Genomic DNA, 20059 nt, shown 5'->3' with positions numbered 1-20059 from the left:
CAGATGGTTCAGAATGTTTATATTTGACTATTCCATAGCAGTGTGTTGTGTTAGACATGCTACAGTGCAAAGGAAAGTAGGCTTTTTTGCTCCCCAAATGTGTTTGTGTAAAGTCTTTCAAAGTCAGCAAAACATAAGTAGTGAAAATGAAGCTTTAATTGGCCATAGAAATGTTGCTTTAGAGGCAGCATGTTAGCATGGGAGAACAGGATGTGCTGTGATTGTTAGGACTTTATGAGTAGGTTGTACCAACCTATGGCTCAAGGAATGCTGTGTTAAAGCATGTCTGGGAATAGTGCTACTGGTTCACTGTGTGGAACCAGTGTTATTACTTAACCTCTTTGCACTTACATATTCATCTCTGGGATTAACAAGTATTTACCCACCTTTGAAAGGTACCTTCTGTTCTTCAGAGAAGTGCTGAATAAATACAGGGTAGTATTACCCTCATCAGCAGATAATCCTGTTAATCTGACTTACACTCTCTGTCCATGTTGAATATGTTCCATGCTACTTGATGATTGTAGTTAGATTAATGAAGGATATTACAGGGATTAACTCTTAAGTAGTGGCTGCAGCTGCCCACCATGTGTGTTTACTAGAAGCCAAAGCCAAGGTTTGAAATCCTCTTGCCTGTAGCGAATACAAGGAATGCACTTGACTTTTGCAGAACCAATTTTCCACCCAAAAGAACAATGTCTTGACCTAAGTGGTTGTAACACAACTTGTTGCATAGTGCTCGGATAGCTGCTGTGCTGCTGGCACCAGGGGAGACAGCTTCAGTGCTAAAACAGTGTCAGATCTCTGCCCACCACACCAGTTTTAGAAAGCTGTAAGGGTAAAACTGTCTCATTTTTCACTGCACTGTAACTGCACCAGGTCACAGATTCATGTTTAGACTACTTTATAAACTATTATGGGAGATGAGGTCCTCCCCAGTGTAATGCAGGCTCAAAGTTGGCCCTGCTTTGAGCTGAAGGTTGGACACAATGACCTCCACGGGCTACTTATAAATCAGGTGTTGTATAAAGTCAGGTGTAGCCTCAGCAGCATGGAGCTTGGCATGAGTTGAAAATCATCGCCAGGGCTCCCGAGGACATTCCTGTGTAGCTGCCTCAGAGTAAGCTCTGTGTTTCTACAGCAACACCTTTATCAGCAGCACCCTCACTGGTGTCAGGGTAGTTCTGGGAGGAGTGTATGATGTGCTGGCACACTTCCCTTGGGGTAGAGATACACCTTCACTGCTGTTGGCAGTGCTGGTCACTGGCTCTATTTCATTCATTTCAGTGGCACTTGGAGAAACTCTGGGCTTTTAGGAATCTGGAAAGTATTTTCAACAGAGGGTGGCTGGGCTGGTGTCTGAGGGAGAAGAGAGCACAGAAAACACTGCATTACCTGCATGCATTGCAATTATGACTCTCGTACTGGAGTATGGAGGGAGAACATGTGCTTACAAATGCTTCATTTAGCAGCTTGAGAAGTTGGAACTTGCAGTTTTCTGGCTGGAGACTGATATGGAAAATGGGGGTTGAGCACAAATGCTATTTTAAAATTATGATGAAGATGCTGATTTTTAAAAACAGTTTTCTGTTATCTTTTTTTCTCTTTGTTAGAGTACAGTGTGATATTGAAGTCTAGACTGCTAGGAGTCCAAATTTCCATTTTCAGGTGTAGCCTTTTCAAATTTTGTGCTAAGCAGATGTACTGGATCACTATTTGTGGGGAAAAACTACTATTGCTCTTCTCAGTCAGGCATGCATGGTTCAGAAATGTGTTAGAATACTTTCAGTAGCCATATGAAGCAGGGAGCTCTCTAAATGCAATGCCCACAGCACTCATTTTGACCTCTGTGAGCTGTAAGCAGGTACCAAACCAAGGAACCATTATCTGACTCATTAATAGTGGCATTAAAGTGAGATATTGTAAAGCTGTAGAAGGGAGTAAAGTTTATAGGGATGAGGGGCCTCTATAAAAAGCCTGTACAAGGTATAGAAGCTAACTTGAAAACTCTTATCACAATAGATGAAATTTTTCTTTGTCTATTTTTTTTTTCTGAATCCTCTAATTGTTTGGTTTGGATCCTGGGTTTTTTTTCTGTTTCCGTTTTGGAACGTAGCCTTTTTTGTCCCTGGGAAGACAATTAATTCTTCTTCCTACTGCCACATAATGAGAGAGAGACAAGCAGGATGATGCTGCAAGTTTTTCATGTATCCTGACTGCAGAGAAAAAAATTAGTTATATAACTTGTCCATAAAAAGAGGCCTCTTTTCCCTATCACCCTTTTACTTTTTCCAGAATGGAATAAAACTGAAAGTAGCTTAGTGTGGTGGAATTTCATGTTCATGAATATACAGTTTATGAGAGTTGGTGTCTTTAATATGCTCTGTGCTTTGACACTCAGCATTTTTCTTTGTATTTGTAACTGAGGACAAAACAGTTATAAGGCAGTGAGTGGTGTGCATGCCTTGAGAGGAGCAGAACAGGACACAGATGGGGGATGCAGGTGTATTCTGGTGTACGGGAGGAAGAGAGAAATCCTGGCAGAAGTCTGAGAAAACCCCTGGAGAAATGAGTGCACTCACAGCGAGGTTGCTGCTCACCTGCAAGTACCTCTGAGCAGCTCCTCTGGGAAGGCATCTTTGCCAGCTGTGCCAGGGCAGCTCGTTTCCATCTGCCTCCCTCGGGGCTCTACACAGAATTGAAACCCTATCCTGGTTTGTGCTGGGATTTAAACTGATCTGGAAGGTCAACAGCAGCCTTTTAGTAAAACTTAAAATTAAGTAAGATTTATACAGTTATTAAAACATGTTTTTATGCTGCTATACTAGCCTAGTAATTGCTTGGGTGATTTCATCTATGTGCAGGATGCTGCTAAACAGAACAGTGCTTGTGATACCAAAGTAGTTGGTTAAAGGTAATTCAGCAAGGGATGGTGAAGAAGCCCACTTTGCTTTCCTCTCTTATTGCCTTCAGTTCTTTTATTACATCAGTCTGTGAAGACAGTCTCTAGAAACTGCTAAGACCAGTCTGCAGCATTCTCCTGACATAATTAGGGCTATGGATAGCCTCCTGCACATTCCTTCTCTGTTTCTTTGAAGGAAACCTCTCTTCTGCTCACCAGAGGGGCCCCTTTTGTTATTTACAGCTTCTTGTTATCGTTTGCATTCTTGTTTGCATGGTGTGGCGCCTCAGTGAAACCTCAAGGCCGTGCACTGACCCTATTTCTCTCAATATTTCTCTTGAGCAAACATCATGTACACACTGGCACTTAATTGCCTGCCTCCTTTCTCTCTGTGTCTCCCTTAAGGTCAAGAACATGGTCAAGTCATCCTTCAGCACATTCACTACTGTTATCATCGTTAAACACTGCACAGTAATAAAATTCAGAACAATCCATCCTTCTGAAGCAAGAATGTAAGGACTGACCCACTGGATCAAACCAAAGCTCTGCACATCTCGGTATCTCCTTCCTGGAGGTAGCTGATAATAAAGGCCCAGAGACACAAATTTGAAGAGAAATTTGAGCAAATTTGAAGAGAAACCTTCCCTAGTCTTGACTCAGTGTGCATCATCCACAGAAGCTTGGCATGGCCATTAAATGTCCTATTTTAAAGCTAAGATAGACTTGATCTTCACACTGGTTTCAAGTTTTGACAGTATGCCTTATTATTCAAAGTCACTATTGAAGGATTTTTGGATTGGTTCGTGTTGTTGTTGTTGTTTGGGGTGGGTTTTTTGCTTATATGTGTGTGGGGAGGTGGTGTTATTGAACTGTTTCCATTCTTTTTACATTTCAGTTGTACACGGCCCACAGCAGGGTGTTTAGGAGGTAAACAGTGACAGGTAGCAGCTAACAAGGAGCAAGGAATCTAACCTGAGTGTCAGAAATACTGTAATAACAATGGTAATTTATTAACGTTATTATTGACTTTTAAGGTTGAAAAAGTAATTCCCAGTCTAAAATACTCTTTCATCAATTTATAAAATGCTGTAAATCAAGCATTTTCTTTGTTCCTTATGTGTCCCTTTTATCTCAGGATATTCTATGATTGTAGGATTCTGTATAATGGAAAACATGCTGAACTAGGATAATTTCTCATGAAGCTGGAGGGTCTGCAGATACCTCAGAAGCACTAATGAGTTAATATAAAACACATGGATTTATTCCAAGGCAGAGGAAGCCTCTTGTAGCATATAAGTTATATGTAGCAGGACAAAGTTACAGAAGAGGATATGGAAAGCAAAGCAGATTTCTCAGAAGACACTTTTGAGAGCTTAATATCCGAGATACTGAGTATCAGTGGCTGAGCTCTGGGCTGCAGAGTTTTATATTTGGATAACTGGGGCTAAGCCCTCCCATTTTGTTTATCTAAAGCCAAATGATACATTCAGACCTGCTGGTCTCCCTGTTTTCCCCAAGCTCTGGTAGTGAGTCACTGAAATCAAGAGTGTTTCTCAGAAATCACAGTTCCCAGCGCAAATGCCAGACCACAGCACTTTTGAGACAAAATAGGCATTTCTTAATCTCTCTTTGCTAATGGCCATAGCTCTGAAGCAGTTAATTCAATAATAAAGATGGAAATAGCAGCCAGGAAATGCTGAATGTCTCCCCATGCTGTAACAATTCTCCCCCATGGGTAGGATTAACCTTTTCCTGTCTACTCCATATTTGTTAGTAAAGCTGTCATTTCAGAAATTGGCCTTTTTTCATTACTGTGTTCAGGAGCTGTAGCAAGCACATAAGGAGCTGCATTCTTCTTGGATTTTCACTGTAATTGTCCATGTTACCACATTAAGTTTTCATTTATTAGTTTCCTTTGTTTTGCTTCCCAAATAGAAGTCAGGAGATAAATGCAAGGAATCATCCATTCTATTCCAGTGGGTGGAACACCAAACGTTTCTTTCAAGAGGCTGAATATATTTATCTCTGTGTGTGTGCATTCCTTGATGCGATACAGACTATTTATTCCTGATCAAACTATCTTTCTACTCCTGATACTTTTTAGGTGCTGTAACAACACTGCATGATATATGTGTGCACTATAGTTTTGTGTAGTTTATTTGTTTCTATATTAATTTTTGGTTTTGCCACATGAACTTCAGCACCTGGGTTTTCTGTCTGATAGTCTTCTCTATTCCTGGGTACATTTCTTGGCTGGGTTGTCTGCACTTCAGCTGTTCTTAAATGCCTCTGGTGTAGGTTTGATTCATTGGAGGACACAAGAGTTGTCTGCACTTGCTGCTTCCTGACCTTTTCTGGATTTGGTAACAGAGTGCTCTGTGCATGTATGTCAGTGACGCTTTTGTTCTAAGCAGCCCTGGCTTGGCAGTTGTTGTTCAGCTGTGAAGCAGAGATCCCCTTTCCCTGAGAGGAATGAGTCTGATTATAGTAGAGCTGTTGAGGGGTCTGACTTTTCCATGGCTGTGAACTTGTTGGAAAAAGTAGTTGCTAGGAGAAGACTACATAGTATTTACAGCAAGGGTGGTGGATCTGCCTTCAGTAACAAAGCTGATTTATTTTATATTTTGAAGAAACAGAAATCAGACCATCTAATGGTGCAATCTTTGTAGGATTTTCCACTGCCAAATCTTCTACTGCTAAAGCAGTTCCAAAATGTTCCATGAGCATTGGATGGCATTTCTGCTGAGCTGGCTGTATAAATTAATTCATATCTGTTCCTAACGCTTTAACTCTTCTTCTGTTTTTTGGGAGTCTTTTTGTTTGTTCAGTTTGGTTTGGTTTTTTATAGACTGGATGAGATAGTTTAACAACAAAGGGAAGACTTTCTTCAAGCAAAGCCTCTTTCTAGGATGCTTGGGATGTCACATAGGCACAGAGTTGTGTGACTTGTCCTAAGACACAGCCCATGAGGAGTAGGTAGGGGGCATTGTCACCCTTCCACTAGTGGAGCTGAATTTCTCTCCTTCACCCTCTGTTTACCAAACAGCTGTTCAAGTAAAGCTCCCTGCATTCACAGTCAGGCTCCTTAGGTTTGCCATCACCAGATTACCTTGTTATCTGTGTACATTTGGGGCTTAAGATCAGTCATCAGGTAGTGATTGTGCCATCTGTGTACAAAGCAGCACAAGAAGGGTCCATGTCCTGCTTACCCCTGTCAGAGACTGCTGTCAGCCAGAAAAAAATATCCACTAATCTTTTTGAGGTTTGCTGCCCAGGAAAGAGCAGTGGGGTCAGCAGCAATGGCAGCTGGCAAGAGTTGGTGCAGTGAACATGGTGAGCTGGAAGAGGCTGCAAGGAGGCAAGAGTGAAAGAAGTTGATCAGTAGTTAACTCATGTAAGCATGAGTTAACTATTAAGAGTCAACAAATATTAATCACAAGCCTAAGAAGCAGGATGCGCCTTAGCCTTGTCAAGATAAACAGAATGCACCTTGCCAAGATAAGAGAAACAAAACCATTGTCAGCAGAAAACGCTGAGCCAGCGAAGGACTGCGCATGCTTCAGAAAGAAAGGTGAAAAGGGCAGAGTGGGGAAGACTGCCGGCCTTCATCGATACGACCCCCGAGGAAGACTCGGAGCCTTCCTCTGTGCGACCACCAGAGTACACTGTGCTTGCGTGTCACATATGCTAATGCTGTTAATGATTTCTGAAAAGTAATTTGTATAACCACTCCTATCCCAAGGAATGTAATGAATATGCATGAATTTAACCATAAATTGTGCTGTGTAAAAGTGCTGGATGTACTTGCTGGGAGGAGCAATCCCCCAAATACCCTCACTGAGTCAGTCTCTGAGATGACTCTTAGCTCAATGTTGGAACGAATCAAGAGGACACGAGGCTGAGTTATGATTTGAGCACTAAAACATTTTACTGCAGCTTTGGGTGTTGTCCTCTGTATTATCTGTCTTTATGATCCAATATCTTCTCTTGTTAGTCCAGGAAATATGCACCAAGTACTATACTTGAAATATGCAGCAAGTACTAAGTGGCAAGTTTTATGTACTTTGGTGATAACAGAAATATTCTTGCAGAGAGATCTATGCCTTGTACTTGATAATATCCCATCATTAACTGTAACAAAGTTGTGGATTGTCTGCCAACATGCAGTCTAAAAGCTCACACTAAATAATCCTGACATAGGAAAAATCTCCGATAACAGATATCCAAGTACTTATTTGGCTACGATACACAAGCAAGACAGCCACAGGATGATTCACTGCTTTAAGAATTTGGGCTGGATGACCTAATGGCTTCTTTTGGAGAGAAGGCAGTTCTCGCTTAGAGCAAGCATGCCTGGAGAAGACGGCTAATTTATACTTGATTACTGCAGCACGCCCCCCTGCCCTGCCTTTGTGGTGCTTGTACAGCAGTCAGCGCTGGCTGGAGCGATGCTGCTACTCTCGGCCTTTACACTCCCTGAGGAAAGAGTGCGTGGTGGCCCCATACCTGCAGCTGTGGCTCGCAGCCCGTCTGTAACACAGAATTCCGGCGTTGGGAGCAGAAGCGCTGCTGTAGGCGGTGCGGAGGTGTCGGCGCGTTACCGGTCACAGCGCGGCGTGGAAGTTCCCCCTGCTGGAGGAACAGACCCACTGCGGCCAGCGGAGCAGGGCAGCCGCGCGCATCTTCCCCGAAATTTAATTTCTAGAGGTGCTGAACTTTAATAACTTTAATTACGTGTCTCTTTGTGCCTGCAGCTTTACCCGAAGGCAATGAGTTGTTGGTCTGACTGTCCCTCGACGTATTGATTTTCTGGGGACCAAATCCAGAGAACATAAAAAAAGGTGATCCTGTTATGGAGGATTTTGGTCTAAGCAGAAGAAAGGTGAGGCGTAAGGTCAGGCTGGATGGGGCTCTGAGCAATCTAGTCTAGTGGGAGGTGTTCTTGCCCATGGCAGGGAATTGGAATGAGATGACTTTTAAGTTCTCTTTCAACCAAACCATTCTATGATAAGAGCTGGATACTGTGGACAGGGCTGTGAGGATGTCTGCGATCAGCTCCTAGAACTGCTGCCTCTGTTTTGAAACGTTCAGTCTCTCCTTGCAAGAGTTCTTCCCAGGTTACTCGCAATACATGAGATTTTCAGCATCTTTCAGCTATGCTGTCTCAGAATGATGGGGACACTTTGCTGCAGATGCCCAGTCTTCAGAAAGAGCAATGTGGCATGGAGGTGAAGATCCTGCAGTGCACCCAGGGACAGGGGTGGCTGGAGCCCTGGACCTAATGTCAGAAACAGGCCAGCTGCTCCACAGACCAACCTCCAGGTAAAGCTTGGGGCTGCTCTGGTGGCAAGCTCTAGATCTCAGGATTACTACAAGTCAAAACCTCATCATGAATTGCCATGGGCACGAAGAAGGGGAAATCCAAAGCAGAGGGGATGATTTCAGGTAATCTAACCACATTTGGCACGTGTCAGTGAAAGAAAGGAAAAGAACCCAAAGGAAACTTAAAGAGAACAACCTGCAGGTCAAGCCAACATATGTTGTTTTGTGTGTGGGCAGCTGTTCCTCATGGAAATTGGACTTGACAGCCGTGAGACCCACTAATGAAAAGTGACGTCGAGGAGAGATTCCTGCTTGTCATCACTGATGATGATGGGAATTTACCTGGATCCCGTGGCCAATACCTTTGTCGGTTGTGGCTGGACACTTTGGGGGATGTGGGAAAACGGGGAAATCCTTCTCTTTGTATTGATCGAAGACACTCCTCGACCCCCGAGCCTTAGCTTTGCCTTTCCTTTGATGTGAACAGTCCGTAGGGTTTCCTTCGCGTCCTGCTCGGCTGCGGTGGTCCAGAAGCGCCCTCGTACCTGCCGGTGCCGCGGCTGGGGCAGGGACCCCTTCCGCACGCAAAAGCTCCGCGCACACCCCGGGGTCTCCGGGTGGGGAGTCCGGCGGGAGCGAGGAGCGTGGGGGGCTCCTCCTCCTCCTCCCGCGGGGGGCGGCTGCGGGCCCTGCCCAGTGTGGGCGGCTGGGCCCGGCTGCGCGTTGGCTGCGGGCGGTGCCGCCAGTGAGGCTGCGCTGAGGCTGCGGGGCCGGATGGCCGAGCCGCCCGCCCCGCGCACTCGGGCGGCGGCCGGCAGCGGGCGAGGACACCGGGCGAGCCCTCCCTGCCGGGAGAGCCAGCCCTGCGGCACACGGCAGCGCCATGGTCTCATGGATCATCTCCAGGCTAGTGGTGTGAGTAGCTGCCGCTCGGCACCTGCGGCGTGTGCCCGGTGTGCCCGCGTGTCCGCGCGTGTGTGTGCGCGGTGTGCGCGCCGCCGGTCCCGCTCGCCCCTGCTGTGGATACTGGGCTAAATTTAGCAGGTTGTTGTCGGGGCCGGGGCGCTCGGCTGCCCGGCGGGTTTGGCAGGAGGTAGGTGGGTCAGATGGGATTTTCCAGCATGAGAAAATCACCGCGGGGTGGAGGGTAAAGCGCTGCTGCGCTGTACAGCGCAAGGTGACAGGGGAGAAAGACAGCGAGTGACATCGCCCGGCGCTCGGCGGACGGGGTCCGGAGGGGCAATGGAGCATCCACGGGTGGGAAAATGGACATGGATTTGGGCAGCGGCGCTTTGTTACCGGGCTCGGCGCGGCTGGGGGCTCGCGAGGGGGCGTGGGAGAGGCGGCCGCGGGGTCTCCCAGCCGCCGCCACCGCTTTCTTCTGTCTGTTTTGCAAAAGAAATATCAGATATTCCCTTCCTCTTTGCGACTTGCCGCCCATCCTCTCAAAAGACGATCTCGCTCTCCCTTTAACCTGTCAGCCTGGGAGAAGACGAGTGTGGCTCTTTGCACTTGTGCTACAGCTTTTCCATGGCTGAGACTGCTCTAGGTGGGAATACATGTAAAAATTCCCTGGAAATTTTTCACAGGCAACAGGGGAAAACGGAGCAAGCTCGAGGTATATGTTTATCTGCCCCATCTGAGAAGAGTATTAGGGAGAAAAAGGCATTTTTTTGATGCCATTTGGAAAATTCCTGGAGGAGGGAGATTACAGTCTTAAGGTGGGGCAGCAGGATGGATGATCTCCCTTCTGGAAATGTGACTGGGGAAGGTTAATATATGGCATCAGATGAATAATTTGCCAGTTTTCACAATTATATGCATACAGATGCATCTCCTGCAGATTCAGGAGGACATCTGTTGTGCTCTTAAGTTATTTTAGAGCGTCTGCGAGGGCCTGTCACTTTCTTTGTCTGAAAGAAATGTGCCATGATGTTGCACCATCAGCATGTTTCCAGAAAAGCATTTTCAAGGTCTCTTTTGCCATGTAAATGAAATATCAAAAGGAAAACTCACCTTCATGTTAGTTATGTCTCTGTATCAGTGAGACATTAAGTGTCAGATGTGAAGATTTTAGGGGGCTCTAGAGTTAAATTTAGTCCCTGGAGGTCTGTCATCTGGATTCAGCTGCAGCTAGCCATTATTTGGCTTGCACTTCATTCTGGGAAAGAGTGTTAAATATTTTAAAGTTTTAATATGAACAGTATAAACGTGCAGATATCTCTGCCAGCAATGTGAGTTGTAGCATGTATTGTCTAAGGCAGCTTTTCTTTCTTCTCTACTAGACTAATTTCCACTTTGAAAAAACCCACATTACCATGTAACTCAGCAAATCCTAAAGAACAAAGAATGTCTACACAGAGGTGGCAGTTTAACTTACTTGTCTCAGCACATGCACATCTACACAGATGATTTCATCTAAGACCCATAAACTGAGTAAAAATCTGATGGGGGCAGGACCTGGAGCAGTTGACCAGTCAGGTAATTAGCTGAGCACACAGACCTTCCTGTTCTCTTCAGTGTTACCTGAATAACATGTTACAGCATGGATTCAGCTGTGCAGGGGGCAGTACCAGTTATTTGTTATGCTGCATTTTCAGTAGCAAATAATGAATATGCAGTGTAAATATTAATTATTTAGTAGTCACAGTAATAAGTAAGAATTTTGCAAGGAAACCTAGGGCAAGCCAAGCTTGGTCACCACCTTCATTCCACCAGAGTGGAGTGTACATCCATCCTTTAAGAATATTTTGCACCAGGAAGTGCTGGTTTGTTATGATCCCAGTAAGAAACTTGGGCTCACTAGAGTATTGCTTAAAACACCATTTGCTAGAGGTAGCATTGTATAAAAAAAGAGAAGAGTATAAATAATCTTACATTCCATCAGATCCTGGATACCCCAAGGTATCTGACATGGAGGAGCCCTCCAGTTTGATGCAGTACACCATGCAGATCTGTCTGTGGAAAGGTTCCCTTACACATTGATCTTTTCCACTCTCAGAGCATTTTCTTTTTATTTCTAAAGACATTTCCATTCATCACTCCTATTGCCAGATGAAAAGGATGTTCACAAGAGAGCTTGTTGCTACACTTAGATGAAGCAAAGATGGGCAGGTGGTTCAATGTCAGGTGATGAGCAAGTTGCTCCTGCATCCAAGAGGTATGTGCATCCCACCACAGGCCAGACAGCCAGCATGTCCCTGCAGCAGAGCACAGACCTGCCCCCATTCAGAGTAACTGGGAGCTGGATCCCTGACTCCTTGGTGTACAGTGGTTTTCAGATTAGGATCATGGCAACAATTTAATCTATCTAATCTGGTTTCCCCATCTCATTATGAATCACTAGTTGATCCATCAGTACAGATAGCTGTGCTTAAGTAGAATGACCACCTGGTTGGGCTTTTTTCCCCTCTGCTTGTGCCTATGTAGTTGTTTTTTCATTAAATCTTATTAACTGATAAGGATTATGAAGAAAGTGGTGTGGTGTGGTTTAGTCATACTGTGAATGTTGATTTGTGCTCTTATGACTTCTGCTGATCTCCACAGGGGCTATGTCTGATATGACTCAGCTAACAGAAAGGGCTTTAAATAAAAAGCAAGCCTTTGCTTTGTCTCTTTGGTGCTTCGCTGCTTCCACTGTCTCTGATTTGGTCGTTACTGGTTCTGTCCTGGCAGTTTCTATTTCTAAAACATTGAAGGAGAAAAATCTGTGAGCACTTTTCACCTTTTTCAGCAGGAAGTCAGGCAGCTCACTGCAAACCTTCTCTTACCTCATTTCACCTTTAGTGTTTGGGCTTTGTGTCCAGAGTGCTGGCTGGTTCTGTTCTGCCTGCAGAGCTGTGTGCTGGGAACCCTCAGAAAAGAAATTATACATTCAGAGTAGCATCTCTGCCATAGCTGTGTGTTGAAGTCAAGGATATTATGTTCAGGATCTGCCCTAGGTACTGTACAAATGTGAAACAAAAATATAATAGTGTCCCTGGATGTCTTTTTCCTCTAAGAGCTCAATTCTCATTCTATGCCCAGGCAGTTTTTTCACTCATCTTGATGAGAACAAAATTGGGATATTTTCTCATGGCAGTGGATTACAGATGACTTTTCCACCAAGGGATGCCTGTGATCACTGGAATTGCAATTGTTGCATCTTGGAGTGACTTGTTCCTATGTCTCTCACAATAACTGGAATGGAATAACATCATTATTTGTGGGTTAATTACAGCCTTTTTTTATTCTTCACCTCTGAGTACATCTCAAAGGACATCCTGGAGCACCTGTATCTCAGTTTCCTCATCTGTGAAGTGTAATGAACTGTTGTGAATTTATCTTCCCTGAGGCAGACCAGAAGGGACCACTGGTCTGTCTTACCAACTACAGGCTATTGCTATTCATTGCCTCAAAAGGTAGAGGCCTCTCTAGGAGAAGGACTTGGGATCTGTCTTTATTATTGCAGACCAGTTCAGCTACAGTGCACAGCTCTGGCAGTCCTGGATAGCTACTTTTGGCTGTTGTCTACAGGCCTTTTGAAGTTAAAAGTGGTGTGTATAAATGCAGCCTATTGTGTTGGCATGGGAATCCTGTCCTTTCTCAGAAACATGAAACTTGGTTTATGTTCTTGAGATCATACAGAACAGATATAAAGGTTTTTGGCTCCCATTCTGAAAGTTAGACACATCACACTGCCTGTTGAAAGAATTTCAATCTGGAACACGTGCCAGAGGAAGGAAATGTCAGTAGAAACAAGGCTGGGTTAGACAGGTTATCAGTAGATGATATCATGCTGTGTGATGATTTAGGCATTTGAATTCCTCCTGTGAAAAGCTTAGAAGTGCATTGCAAATTAATATAAAATTATTAAATATGTTCTTCATGGTGAAAGTCCACAGCCTTAATTATGCTTTTTTTGTCTGCGTTTATTTTCTTTTAAATCAAAATACCATTAATGACCTCTCTGATCTATGTTTTGATGTGAAAGAAAATGGCAGCCTTAGATCACATTGGGAATTCCCATCCCTGTGTGCCAGCTGTCCCTGGAAGTAGTTGGATTCTGAACAAAATCAAAGTGGAACCAAAGAATTCTTTAACGTGATGCATAAGATTTCTTTCCCTATTACAGTTTGTTAGCTTTCTAGCTCTTGGTTATTGTGATGCTGTTTTAGCAAGGCTGTGAGATTGGCCGCCCCATCCTCATCTGGTGTCAATGCATAGTGTTACTGAGTCAGACATTGATTTCATCTTTGTATATGTAAAGAATTTCCATTTTAGAGAAACTTAGCAGATCCTTCCTCCTCCCACTTCTCATGTGTATGGGAAGCCTGAAGAAATTTATGAATGAAACAAAACACGAAAAGTCATATCATGGATATTATCTGAAGGTAGAAAATGATAACTTGTGTTATCTTTATGAGAGGCAGAGACAGGATCCACTCAAGCAGGCAGGGACTGCTCTCATAAAAGCAGAGCACAGATTCAAGCTGTTGGTTATTGATACATCAGCATTAGCATTTCAGCTGATGCTACCACTTGATACATATCATGTATTGGTTATTGATACATCTGCATTTGCATTTTAGTTGACATACATCATGTATGTGAAGGTCCTTCACAGCCTGCTTTACTTACTTGGTGCTGGCAGGTGACATGAGGAATTCAGGTTGCTGTTTACAGGCCTCACACCAGCAGTGTAAAATTATCTGAAAATACAGCAAAGGACCCAAAGTGCAGCTTGAGCTGCCAGCCAAGGCTGTGGGATGAGTTTGCAGTAGACTCTTCTGTGCTCTGGAGCTGGGAAGTGGGAAGGGCAGACCCCCTGCCATACTTGCAGAGTTTACTGATAAACCTTACCTATATAAGAAGTGGTGTAATGCCTCCAAAACAGAGGCTGCAGGCTTGCACTGCTGCTGTCCTTCATGTGAAGAGCACGTGGTCTCTGTGGCTGCCAGCTCAGTTCATGTGCATCCCTGCTGCAGCCTTTGGCTCTGCTGAGGGGGCAGAACCTGTTGGTGACAGTAAGTGACAGAGGAGCACCCAGCACAGGTGTGACATTTGCCATGCCCTTGGTATGAAATGTGACCGTGGGATCACGCTGCAGGGGACAGCACTGCCTGCTGCTCTGGCAGCCGTGACCCAGATTCTCCTGCCCAAGCACAGATGTGCTGGAAATGCTCCTGGCCCCAACGGGGAAGGTTTTCTGGTGTGCACATCACAGATCTTACTGGTTCTGGTGTGGTAAAGGATGTTTTACCAGCCTGGCAGCTATGGAATATAGCCAAGGGGCTTGGACTTTGCAGCTGCCTTTGTACAGAATTTTGCCTTTGTGGGACCCTTTCCATTCACTGTATTAAGGCACTTGGAAGCAATAATTTACTGTTGTGTCATTAGAGAGATTTTTACTGCCATTGTATGGGTAAGGGCACCAAGACACATGGAGATCAAGTGATGTGTACAGTATTCCACAGGGTAGCAGGTAACATATTTCCTGCAGACTCCTTGCTCAATAAATTAATAAAAGGGAACCTGATAAAGGGAGTTAGGAAATATGTGTGTGGCTTTTGTATGGATTTTTGATGGTGTGAGAGGGATACAGCAAAACTACCAACTTAAATAAGTGCTACTGAGGCAGTCAAACAACCAAAGGCCAAAATATTTTGACCTATTCCCTCTCAGATCCTCAGTGCTGTCCTTAGAGTAACAGTCAGCAGAAAGCAAGAGCCAGACTGCTTAATACAGGCTACTAAGTCATGCTGCCTAAAATTGGTTTCCTAATCACAAAAGGGAGATTTAGATCCAAGGTACTTGAACTGTGGTCCACAGATGGCTGGCAGTCCACAAAACATCAGTCAGTGTTTCAGCTCTAAACCAGAAACCCTCATACAGGCAGTTATGTACGGACTGATTTAGATAGAAGATGCCACTTTTTACTCATTTTTTATTTAGAAGTTTTGTAATGATATCTCTTGAATTACAGTTTTGTAAAATATTAGCATTTCAACATTTTGCCAATTCCATGTGACTTATTATTTATCATCTGTCCTTCAGGAACAGTGGGATATAAAATAAACTGTGTGTTTCTTTCAAAGGTTTGGATGGTCCAGTGATTAGGAAAGGTTGAGAAACACTTTCATGTGCTCTTAGTGCAGTTAACAAAGTGAGACTGGAGCTTCCATCAGGGGTTGTGTGTTGCATGGAGAGCTGTTGGGTCAAGGGGAAATGCCTGGTGCAAATTGGATGAAGGAAGGCAACATACAATCACAACTCCTACTTCCTGAGCAGTTGCTTCTGAATGCTGAGCACTGCATTTTTCTTTCTGCTTCCTTGTCTGAGCAGGCAGAGCTGATACCTTGGGGACTTTCAGGCTAATCTGGCTAAAGGTGGATGAAGACCTAAGAGCTGCAGAAGTATTAGCCAGTTTGGATTGCTGCAGAATCTTTGTATGACAAAATTTCTTCTATATCTTCATTAGGCAGCAAGGATCTGAGTCTAGATTCCCTTTTGTTGGCTTGTCCACTTGGCTGGATTGGGGCCACTCAGATTTCAGGTAGGTCTTGTGAGGTGAAATGGCCTAATGATGGGATGCACCTATGTAATCAGGCTCCTATGGCAAAATCTCCCTTAGATCACCTCTATGGTTGAAGTCAATCACATGCTGCTTTTTGCAGGGCAGGTCTCACATACTTTGTTATCACTGGTATGCGACTTAGATTGCAAACTCTTCTGGGCAGCAAGTTCATTTAGTATTTTTTATCTTACAACACCTAGACAGTGGGGGTTAGTCTCTAGCTGGTTCTTCTAAGTTCTGTAGTAATAGAAAAATAAATAAGGTATGAACACATGCAATTCTGCATTCTAGATGAATCATTCTTGAGACTGATCCTGTGCTCCTCAGTAATTTCTCTGTGATACTCTTGCTGGTAAGGTGTTCATGCTCTGATTTGGCATTTCACATGCATGTAGTAAGACAGAATTTAAACTGATAAAATACAGGCAAAACAGATGGTGAGCAGAGTGGTGAGAAAGAGCTAGAAGAAGTGACAAAATGAAGACTGTGTTTTATCTTTCCATTACTTGTGTGCTTTTGAAGAGAGTGACTGAGGTAACAGGACACACCTGCTCATGCCACAGGTAGGACTTGGGAAGGCACTCCAGACCTGGAGCACCATGCCAGAGCATGGGTGGTACTTTCCCAGAATTTGTACACAGAACCACTCCATCTTTTGCTGTGAGCCTCAGAACAGGCATAACTCCTTAGCAGAGTCCCTGCTGTTTGTTTCTTGCAGACACATTTTGCAAGAGAAGGGGAGGGCAAGGGATTTTAACTTGCTGTGGGTGGTAAAGCAGTGATCTGCAGGCTGGTAAAAGTGGTCACAGAGCCAGAAGCAGGGCAGGGATGGCATCAAAGGAGAGAAGCTAGTTGTACAGTAAGTAGAAATGAAGAGCAAGGATTATGTTTCAGAAGGGACAGGAATTTATATGGAGGCAGAGGATTGGGTGTCAAGTTGGAGATTTACTCTTGGCAGTGACAGGGGGACAAATGGTGTCATGCTTAGGAAAGGCTTGTTTCTTCAGATGCTGCTTGCTGCATCCCTTACTGCTCATGCACTAATTGCTGACAAATAAACATCCAGTTTCAAAGAAGGAATGCATCAATTGGTCAGTAAAGCTGCAGTCTCTCTTTCCCCTTTCTCTCTCATGGAGCCAATAGTAATATTTTGCTTTCCAAAAATGGCAAATTTTACAGGAGAACAAAACCAATATTAAAGATCTTATTTATGAGGAGCTACAAAGGATGCCCCTCATGTCTGAAATGTTGTGCTTTTTTGGACAGATCCCAAGGACGCCAGGACCATGTGTGTACCTGCTTGTGAATTTACCAGGCAGTCTAATGCTATCAGCATTAGTGAGTAGTTGCAGCTCCTGCAAGAGAAACACTTCAATTCTGTTGAGTTCATACTGCTGCTTCCTTTCATTCAACTCATTTATTCTATTTCTTGTTTCCAGCCTATAAATAAATGTTTACACCGGAAAGCCAAAAACTGCCCGATATTTCTTGCCTCATGTTGTGAGGGAGGCTTATTACCAATAACCAGCCTCATACAAGGAAAGGTCTTGTGCTGCAGATTTTGTATGAGAATACCAAGAACCTAGATTCAGTGCAGTGCTGTAAATTCCCTGTGGGAAGAGGGCAAATTATTTATTCTTTGCTGATTTGGTAACTGTAAAATAGTCTTAGTGATAATCTCTGCCCATGAAAACTTCAGTTCCATTTTACACATGGCAGAGCCTGATGTGGGCATGAGGGTCCCCCAGTGGAGGAGAATTGGAGGGGTGAGGTAAATGTGAATTCCGAGCTGAAATTTCCAAGCCAATGGTCAGAAGTCACAGGGTGCTCTGGGATGTTTTATGTAGACAAGCCTCTTCTGTGGCAGAGCTCTCCTGGCTGTCAGTCCCTGAGGAGCACTCACAGAGAAGTGAAACCAGAAATCTTGTATGGCACTTCAGGAAGAACATCCCTGCAGGGAGGACAGATGGGAAACATTTGGTGATGATAAAGAGCAGAGCAATCACAGGAAGATGACCTTCTCCATTCACCACAATATTTCATGGTCACCTTTGTCTTGATGTCTTCAGCACAAATGCTCTCACACTTGCTGTGAGCATGTGAGGAGGCCTGCTCTCTCCAGCTATAGGTCCCACCAAATAGCCTTTGTGATGAGGTTGTTGTTCTAGTTTGGGCAGTTCCCACAGGACTGCTCTGGGTCATGCTTTGCCTTAGGCCCTTTTGTGGATGAGCAGTTTGAAGCTCTTGAGCCTCATTCTGCTCATGGAAGGGTTCTGCTTGTCCTGCTGCCTCTTCTGCTGTGGACTTGGGAGGACGTGGTCTGTGCATATCTAAACTTAAACCTATGAGCCACTCAGATTATATGACCCACAAGAAACTATCCCTGGTGTTAGATCAGGTTCAATACACTATCTGGCTCCTGCAGAATTCATGGTGACATGTGAAAGAGAGAGGTGGATGCTGGAGCTGCCCTAAGGCTAAAAGGCTTTGAGTTTAGTCACCTATTTCATGGAAAAAGATTGAGTGGTTTGACTTGAGAATGACTGCAAGGCAGGTAGTTATATGAAAATGAATTGATGGTCAGTGTTTAGATCCCACTAAGTCCCTCTGCAAAAAAGCTCACAATCCTAGCTGGTATTTTTTGCTGGAAATCACACCAGAGAGGTCAGGGGCATGACGGACACAAGCACTGAATGAGACTTTCCCCCTTTCAAACAATTAGTCTAGGTCTGAGTTAAAGCACATTGTCAGGGCACCCTGGAGGCTGTTTGCATTTTCCCTGGCTTATTTGTACCTGTTTTGTAGCTGAACAAAGGACTCTGCTTTCCAGGTTTACTGTTTTCATTCTGCTTATAAGGATTTTGGTCAAAGCAGAAAGATGTTGCTGTTTAGAAAGAACATTAATAATTAAATTGAGATACTCTGGGGAATATACCCCATAAGGCTGGATTTGTTGAATTTAAGTAGATCATAATAGTTTCCATGGCAACACACTCTGCTGTCCTATATACAGAAAGGGTCTATCTCATAGGATCAAATGCAGAGAGGAAGCTGCTATTTTAAAATATACCTTAAAAACACAAACACTGAACTAAGAGCAAATTGTTTCCTCCGTAAATGCTGTAGGAATTTCCTCATGCTTTTTATACTGTGCTCACCTGTTTTCAGAACTGTCAGAGTGCAATCAGTCAAACCAATCCCCTGCTGACTCTAATGATTTATGGAGAACCTGAGGTCTAATGATGTTTTCTCAGGATATAATCTACCTCACAGATACATCCATATCTGGATATTTATAAAGCTGTAACTGTCATGAGCCTGCAACGGAGACTTCTGTGGTCCTTTTGAACAGGTCTGCAAAAATCCTTGTGTTCTACTGCCTATCCTGGTGTCTGCTTGTGATTTCCCATCTCACTGTGCTCAGTAAAGCTGTTTTCATCAGTATTTGGACAGCATTGCGAGATCCTTGTGTTTGGTCTGTTACAGCTGATTGCAGCTGACTCTAAGATGGGAATTAATGGTGAACACTTAGAGATAATTGAGGAACCACACATTCCACACATTAGAAGATTTGGAGATTCTTCAATCCATCAGGAATTACACAAACTCTTTTCGTCTACTGTAATGTATAATGTTATGTGCTTAGAAAAACCTTATGGCCAAGTGATGAGTTACAAAATCTGTGTGAAATGAATTGTGATCCTCCAAACAAAAAAGATGGAATGCAATAGGAAGCTTCTGAATGTAACTAAGAAAGAAGTCACATAATGGGGGAGGGGGGGAAAGTTTGTACCTGGAATAAATACAGCCTCTCTATTTTGCCCTTATAAGTAGGGTAAGGGGTGCATTGCCAAATTTTAGCAAGAACTGCCACAAAAACATCCCAGTCCTGGCTTGTGGTAAACCTGAAGAATCAAGGCTGGATTTTCTGCAGACAAACTAAATAAATACCTGAAAAATGCTGTTTCAATGCAAACATCAATAATTTTCTCATCCCTAGGGCAATACCAGGGCTTCAAATTGTGTCAGATGGTGCTACTTTGCTGAGGTCAGTGAGTGGTGTAAATCTCCTCAGGTGGGAAACCTAAGGTTGTGTTTGTAGGTCAGAATGGCGAGGGCCTTGTAGAGGGTGCCAGCTGCATCCTAGAAAATGGAATATTATGGGACAGAAGTTGGCCAGTTCAATGAAGCTTTGAGTTAAGCTGCCCTTTGAATGGTGACAGGGCAAGGATAGAGGGCTCTTAGAAGCATGATTCTGTCATGATCCTTTCATTTTAGTA

At 44.0% G+C, this 20059-nt stretch overlaps 1 protein-coding gene across 2 annotated transcripts in view; it reads left to right on the top strand.

Moving 5' to 3' along the window:
* Positions 1–8999: 8999 nt before the first annotated feature.
* The window catches only part of REEP1 (receptor accessory protein 1), a 65768-nt gene continuing 54708 nt past the window's right edge, over positions 9000–20059 (top strand). For both annotated transcript variants that reach the window (XM_053939859.1, XM_053939858.1), the window contains exon 1: positions 9000–9139. In XM_053939859.1, coding sequence (XP_053795834.1) covers positions 9108–9139 — 32 coding nt within the window. In that variant the 5' untranslated portion in view covers positions 9000–9107. The remainder of the gene's footprint in view (positions 9140–20059) is intronic.

The sequence above is a fragment of the Vidua chalybeata genome, chromosome 4, assembly GCF_026979565.1.
Source record: "Vidua chalybeata isolate OUT-0048 chromosome 4, bVidCha1 merged haplotype, whole genome shotgun sequence".
NCBI classification, from domain to species: Eukaryota; Metazoa; Chordata; class Aves; order Passeriformes; family Viduidae; genus Vidua; species Vidua chalybeata.
This window is presented reverse-complemented; position numbering and strand designations above follow the sequence as displayed.